Source organism: Eurypyga helias, unplaced genomic scaffold (genome assembly GCF_000690775.1).
Source record: "Eurypyga helias isolate BGI_N326 unplaced genomic scaffold, ASM69077v1 scaffold6168, whole genome shotgun sequence".
Lineage (NCBI taxonomy): Eukaryota > Metazoa > Chordata > Aves > Eurypygiformes > Eurypygidae > Eurypyga > Eurypyga helias.
This window is the reverse complement of record NW_010266175.1, coordinates 47,365-55,274: the sequence shown is the minus strand read 5'-3', so window position 1 is coordinate 55,274 and position 7,910 is coordinate 47,365. Positions and strand designations below refer to the sequence as shown.

Below are 7,910 nucleotides of genomic sequence, written 5' to 3'. Positions count from 1 at the left end.
GCCTGTGCGGAGGGGGCCGACGCGAGGTATTCCCACGCTCCCGTCCGTGTGCGTTGGGAAGGGGCTGTTCTCGTCCGGGAATGACGAAGAACATCGTACCGCGGCAGATGCTGAGAGCTGGCCGAGGACACTAATCCACTCGAGGAGAGGATAAAGCCTGGCCGTGCAAAGCATCTTCTAAGATGCTGCTCGCCTAGTACTTGTATCTCTTAAAGTGACTTCTGTAGGCTTCCACGTCGGCAGTGTCATGTCTGAAGGGCAGGGGTGACCCGTTGAGCTTCCCACAGCGGGTTCAGTTCACATCCTGATCTCAGCTGCAAGGTGGTTGTGAATGGCTCCACTCCTGCTCTGACCAGCCCTAGCTGAAACGGCCCAGTGGAGGGAGGTACAAAGGTACAGTGGGGCCCCTTAAAGTCGTGACCCAAATCATAATCTGCCGAAAGACACAGAGCAAGACAGAATACAGAATGCTCTCCCATACAGGTATACGCAATTTTAACATAAGCTGAAGCCACTATTCCCTCAAGTAGAAGGATTGATAAGTCTCATCCTTACCATCGGCTGCTGAGCATAGAGCTCTCAGTATCATGTAATGGTCTGTTGTCTCTGTGGTGATGTAACTGAAAAAAGAGCCGCGCTCTGAATTAAATGCATAATTATGAACAATATTCCTGTTGCAAGTAAAGGAATGTTGATCAGTGCCAACTTATTCTTGGAAGTTCCTAAAGCATCTTCTTTGTGCCTGGTCTCGTTGTATGTCCTAAGTTATTCTGGCCTTTTCATTTGTTATTTTTTATTAAGGATCATCTTTCTGTTTACGCAGAGTCATGCTTACATAAAACACCAAAGAGATTGTTGAGTAGGAAATCCCGAATACCGACCTTCAGCTCTCCTGTTAACGACACCGACATACAGCAAGAAATCTTTTGGGATCCTCATTCACCAATTACACACAGACTAGGTAATGCTAATGAAATCCAGACTTCGGGGTGCCTAATTGAGGCATGCAGTGGGACGTTACAAAATTTCTTGAAAAAAGTTCCCTTTCTATTATCATGGTTAGGTTGCTTGGTTTTACTTTTATTAAAAACCCATATGGTCTTCGCTATAGTGCTGAATCAAGTTCTGGTTTTAGCACGTCTATTTGACTTATTTCGTATGTACTGCACATGATAGATTGAATGGGTTTGCAGTTTTTTAAGACAGCTTTGTGTTTGTTTTCATAGGCAGTGGGAAAGCCAAACGGTCTACGAGCAGATGCGCAGTAGAAATTTCAGAAATTGTTAATCGTATTGCTCCTCAGGTAATTGTGACTTCTGTGCTCTGTATGTGCAGTAACCAAACCGAAGAGCGCTGCAGCGTTGTGTTGGAGTGAAGGCTCAGTGTTAGTTACGGTAGTCTCCTTAGTGTGGTAAGAATTGGGCATGCAGAAGACTAGTAACGTGTTTGCAGAACCAGGCTGAATTAAACTCATAAGCATAGCATTTGACTGGTTGTTCTTAGGAGACACAGATGGTGTAAAAAAAATGTGTATTAAGAAAGTGGACTTGCAGCAGCTCCATTTTGGAAAGTTATATTGCCCCTGGTTTTAGGAATACTGCTGCGTTTGTTTGTCCTTAATTACTCATCTGTTAAAAGGTAAGTTTCTTTGCATACTGGCTTTACTTGGCAGTTGTTTTTAAGCATTTTGAATGATTTTGAATGCATGCTGAAGCACAAGAACACGACTCCGATGAGAGAGGGACTCCACAGTAATATAAGCATGGTAATGCTGCTTTCTTATTCTAAATGATTTGCCTTTTTACCCTAAGACCCATGCCCTTGGTGTCTCTCTCTTGCTGTAAACCTGATGTTCACAGCTTGGAAAGTGAAAATAAAGTAGTGTTGGCTTATTGTTTGTCTTTATTTAAGTGGAAGAAGAGAACCTGTTCTTCCCAAAACTGTTCTGTAGTACTCAGCTTGTAAAATATGCTGGCTTATTTGACAGGGCCATGTAAAATGTGTTCAGTATTTGGCGTATTTGTGAAAAATTATACTTAAGAATTGGAAGAATTGCAAAATCATTGGTGAGGGATGCCACTTTCTACCTCTTAAATGATTACAGCCCTATCATAAATGTAAATAAGACTGGATTTGCAACTGTGTTGCTCGTGGGTTTTTTTTTTAATTCAAAATTTTAAAAAACCCTACCCAAACCCACCCTGTTAGTACCTTTCAGACTACTTTTGCTGGCTTACAGGCAGTAATTTCTCACATCCAAACTTTGTCTCTGATCCTCCTCACGTTTTACCACTGCAGCATTGCATCTCTCAGATTTCAGAATTCAAATCCAACCCTAAACTTTGAAGCAAGTTCACTTAGTTTCTACACTTCAGTTCTTTCCAGTAAAGGTCCCTTGTCTAAAGGAGTTGTAATGGAAGAAGTCAGAATTTTTTTTCTAGATGCCTAGAGAATATGATTTCTTTCAAGCTCATTAAAGAGCTGTTAATGCTGCTTTAAGTGGATAAAGACAGTGTGTCTCGACTAGCTCCTTAGCAGCATACCGAGGTAAACTAGATCGCAGCTTGTCACGTGAATGTTGCAGATTATGTGTAAACCTGAAGTAGATAGAGTATTTGACTGGAGCAACTAAGTAAAATTCAGTTATTTTAATTTAAGTTCCGCTTCTAAATGCATAAAATGACAGTGATACCAGCAGACAATGTCACAGTAATCTCGCTTAGCTTGTACTGGTTTAGCTCCTGTCTGTAGCTTTCAACAGATCTGATGCAGTTTAATTGGTTTAGCAACTTTCATACCAGGTGTGTGTCTAGTCCAGTCTTTATCTGAAATCAAATTGCTAAGCGTTATAAATCTAATCATTCAGGATGAAAAAGCAGCCTGTAATGAAGGCTCCCTTCTAGGGACATGGATTGGTGAGGATGCTATTCCCTGTACACCTGGAGCAGTGAAAGTGCGAGCTAGGACAAAGTTAAGCTGTACAAGGTAAGTTAGAGTTCCACCCTGCCCGTGACAGCTGGGCCTTTGTAAAAGAGTATGTGGTGGTCCTTTCTGTACAGTGAGCCAAGAACTGTACATTAGCGTACAGAATGCTTTTCCCTCTGGGCTTGTTAGCTCTTCTTGGGGTATTTATGGGGAATTATCAACAACGTTGCACGCTGACCGCACGTTGAAAGCGGTGGGGTTCGGTCATGTTCTCTGTAGTTGTTCAACCAGCAAGTGAACATCTTGTGCAGGGGTGATACTGAGCTTGGCTAAACTTTCTCAGCAGGTCTGACTTTCTTTTCTCTATCTTTTTGCTTTTTAATCTAGAGATCTTAAAATAAAAAATCCTGAGGAGGAACTCATGAAATTGGCTAAGGAATTTGATAAAAATCTAGTAGAGCTAGATGCTGTTCAGGAACAAGAGAAGCTCAATCATGACTCCATCCCGACTGCCTCAGAGTCTTTAAATAATTTAAAAGATGAAGGAAATACGAAGAACCTGAAATCACTGCTTGGTGAAGTTGCCGAAACAGACACTGCTCTGTCCCTGAGGCCAGTTGGACAGAGCACTGGCATCCCTGCTGCAGAGCCCTGTCAGTCTAGCAGTCAAAAGTCTGTCGACCTTGAGGCTGAAATAGCCCTTCGTGCTCTTTTTGACTGCTCGACTCAGAAGTGCAGCGGACAGTTGAGCCAAGGACTGTCCGGTATTTCTTTAAATAACAGTTTCCATGAAAATAAAAGCACTTTGGAAGAGGAGCAAATTAAAGACACGCAACATGGTAATTCAGAGGCGTATAAAAAAGAGGCTTGGTGTGCATTAGGAGGTGTGAACCAAACTTCTCCAAAACCTGATACTCACACACTGACAAAAAAAGGTCCTTGTTCGTTGAAGACACAATTGGTAGTCTCCAGTAAGCTTGCTGGAGTAGGTAATGATGATTTGGATGACTGGGATACGGATTTTTTGGCAGATGACTCTTTTGTGATGCAAATAACCCAAAATCCTGAATTGATAAGTCCTGAAGAAGCACCACCCGTTCCTACAAATCCATCTGCGCACAGTTTAAGTGATGCCAGCAGAACAAAGGAAAGAAGTAGCTTCAGTTCAGTAACTTGTTTGGGGAATGTACAGAAACCGAAGAGTTTGCAGTTTTCACCTTTGAAACCTCCCAGTAAAAAACCACAGAGTGTTGCAAAATCTCTGTCGTTACAAAAGCCATGCAGTAAGACAGAAAACTCCAGGACAGAGACTGTAGCCTTTCGTGGCAAGTCTGACGTTAAGCCGGATAAAATGAACTCTGTTTGGAAGAGTCCCCCAAACGGTGATTTGAACTATATTCCTGTTTCAAAGCAATCTCACATTAAGAATGGGAATGGAAATGTAAGTATTCAGCCTAAAAGTGATCCTCTTCCTCCTTTTCCTTCAAGATCTAATCCTCATAGACAACGGACTGAAAAAGCTGGGAATAACACCACAGGTATTTTCTGTCAATCATCCACTGTTTGTACCAATACCAAACCTAATGATCTAACTAAAGTGGTTAACCAAGCTAATACAGGTCATCTAAATCAAGCTGAAATACCAAAGAAATGTCCTCTGTCATTTGATGACTGGAATGAACCGAAATTCTCCGATGAGATATTGGATATGTTTTGTGAATCCAATAGTCTTTGGGATGCAGACTGTGAGGATGATGAATTGTTGTATCAGGTATGTGATGATGTAGAAAAGCAGACTCGGAGCCAGGATGTTAAACAAGGAAATGAAAGAGCTAAAACTGTACCAGGAACCAGTATTAATTCCAGGTCAAATGCTGGTAGCAGCTCCCTGTCATCTAAACAAGGACTGCCCGATCGCCTGGTGGCACAAAAACCCAATGCCAAACAGGACAGTCCCTCGCCGAGCGATTCCTGTAGGAGTTCATTGAAGGTCATGCATGGGCTGGCCACAGCGGGTCACATAGTGAACTGTAAAAACGGCTCGAGTCCTCGGACTGTGATCTCGGGTACTTCTGGGGAGCCTAAGTACGCGCCGTCCAAAAGCTGTCAGCAAGCTGCTGCTGAAGACACTGCGAAGAGTGTTTCAGGGAAATGGTACAGGTCCCATTCTGTGCCTGCGGGAGGGACTGGTTCTGAAGTCGGCCCTGTTAATGCAGTAAACGTTTTTAGTAACAGAACACTGGACAGCCCAAATCTTTTGTGTAATGCAGGAAAGATGCCAAATAACAGTTGTGGTAACAAAACATCAATTATGCCTTCAAAGTTTAAGTTCCGAAAGACTAACATTTCTCAGGATGCTCTTCATCTAGGGTCTGAAAATCCAGGGAGTCATTCTGGCATTGGAATTACCCTGCAGGGCTTGGAAGGAAGCAAGAATCAGGTGAATGTGGCTTTGCACAGCAAGGTTGACAACAAGAAGTCACCTTTCAAGAGGCACCTTTCAGAGTCTTTTGCACTGCCTACATCAGGTATGTGTCTTTACGGTGTCACTGGGAGACTGCTTTTGTTTGTTCTCTTACAGTGATCAGAATGGTAGAGACATTTATACTGTACTGCAACTTACAGAAGGCTTCAGTATGCATTCTGTTTAGGCATTAGTAAGTGTCCTAACCAGAATCTGGAGGTTATTTCCTCCAAAACAAAATTGTCCTGATGCATCTTCAGAATTCCTGTAGTTCAGGACTTCGATTTCCCATTTTCATTCCCCTTCCTGAATACCTCACACTCTCTCTTCACAGACACTCAGAATCACTAGGATCAAGTTCAGGTTGATGGCAGTACTCCATATACCACATTCTTCAGTTGCTACCTAAAAATACTACTTTGATCCGTAGTAAACGTTATTGTGTGAATTTACCATTCATTTTGAAAAACATCAAAAATTCCTTAGCCACAATTTGTAAAACCCCAGTTAATGGTGGGGCAGGGAAAGAAGGCAGCAGGTGATACAGAATGCCAGTTTCTTTTATAATGGTACACCTGGAAATTGGAACCTCAAACCATTCAACGCCCCCCAGCCTGTATCTTCGTTTGCTCTAGCTAAAACCGACAGTGGAATATTCTTGTGTTACCAGTCTAAACGCCATCGTTTCCTTTCAGCTAGAGGGGTAGGTCAGTCACTTTTCCGTGGTCGAGCGACAGTCTGTAATATTCCGTGCGCTGGTGTTACTTGCCAGGGAAATGCAGAACCAGTCACGTGCCAGCCAGTCTTGTTTTCGCTTGGTGAAATTTCAGTCAATGCTCCTTTTGATCAAACGTGCCTTCAGCGTGTACTGCATCAACCTGCTCTAGTGGAGGGTGTCCCTGCCCATGGCAGGGGGGTTGGAACTGGATGGTCTTTAAGGTCCCTTCCAACCCAAACCATTCCGTGATTCTCTGAACCTCAGTATTCGGGAAGCACTGTTCCAAAACCAACAGAAAGAACTAATTCCTGCAAAATACCAGCCAGTATTATTTGAAAAATCAGTATTTTATCTGGGTTTCTTCCCCAGCAAAGCAGCAGATAAACAGAAAGTAGCAATTTCAGATGTTGAGGGGGAAGGGACGGGAGAGTCATTCTGTGGAATGTTCTAGAGAATAAAGGAATGCAAAAGAACAGCATAGGGTTTTTACAGATAAACAAAAACTGTCCTCATCTCAAATTTTTGGTGAAAGGACATTGCTGTAACAAAAAGATGGATGTTAAGCAATCCTTTCAAAAACTGCTAGGTAATTCTTCATGGATACCTCCTCTTCTTTATAAGAATCAGAGAGACCCTTTGTTTTATTTATCCAGTTTGAAGGACTGCTTATTAAAAACACGTTAATTGGAAATTGGTGTAGAAAACTAAAATTCTTGACATACTCAGGGAGCGTTCCTGTTGCTTCCAGTGAGGTCAGGATTTTATTGTATGGGAATTGATAGTTCTGTAACACAACATCTAAAATATTAGATAGTTCTGTAACACAACATCTAAAATATTAGATAGTTCTGTAACACAACATCTAAAATATTAGATAGTTTTGTAACACAACATCTAAAATATTACACTGAGTTATCATGTTCTTGTCTCCTTTGCCAATTTTTATTGCTACTTTTGACCTTTTTTCAACCTTTCTGGTTTTATTTGTGTGACACCTGGACTGTATCTGACCCCTGTGTCTATACCATCTCCATGCCCATATCTGCCTAACTCACTGAATTGTAGAGCCCTTTTCACTCCAATAGCCTTAATTTTCTTAACCCATCTCCTGTGTTGACTCCTGATGTCACAGGGTTCACCTGAAGGGCAGCCAAGTAAAATTTCCTTGAAGCAAGCGTCTGCATCCCCATGTTTTCACTGGGAGGCAGTAATCGGTGGCACTACAAAGGTCGAGCATCTTGTCCCCCTTCCTGCCTTGGGGACAGGATAGATGAGCCATTTTTAACTTGGGTGCCAGACCGGCGCGCTCTTGCCATAGATCTTCAAACATTGAAAACAGATATGTTAAAATACATATTGAACAAACTTCAAGGCTCCTAATACATGTGGGTTTTTTTATTTACAGTGTCTGTGGTGGAACAGAAAAATAGAAAATGTTCTCAAGAAGAGATTGAAAGAAAAAAACAAGAAGCTCTTGCAAGAAGAAAATCCAGAATGCAGGCGTTCTATAAAGATGCTTGAAATTGGAGTTTATTTTGTCTATGGAGCGAGTTTTTTTGGGAGGGAAACCTTGTAATGCTGGAAGACATATTTTTTAAACCTTGTTCACAGCTACTGATGGCCAGCTTTGCCTATTCCTCAGTTTCAAAAAATCTTGGCCTGAGCCATAACTAAGACCCTGGTGGTATTTGGTCTTCATTAAAAACTGCCAGTTGTAAATGTGTAGTCCCAGACTACCTTCAGGACAGTGAAGATTGTATCGTGTTCGCCTACTGTCATGTGTTGAAATCGCACCGTCTGAGA

General features: G+C 42.0%; 1 protein-coding gene across 1 annotated transcript; it reads left to right on the top strand.

Annotated features, from left to right (window-relative positions):
• Positions 1 to 823: 823 nt before the first annotated feature.
• ETAA1 (Ewing tumor-associated antigen 1) lies at positions 824 to 7,628 on the top strand (the record flags this gene model as incomplete). The annotated part of the gene is made up of 5 exons (XM_010156974.1): positions 824 to 961; positions 1,227 to 1,303; positions 2,867 to 2,985; positions 3,313 to 5,453; positions 7,513 to 7,628. Coding segments are annotated over 5 exons (2,591 nt in total), but the record flags the coding sequence as incomplete, so codon positions are not given.
• Positions 7,629 to 7,910: the final 282 nt, after the last annotated feature.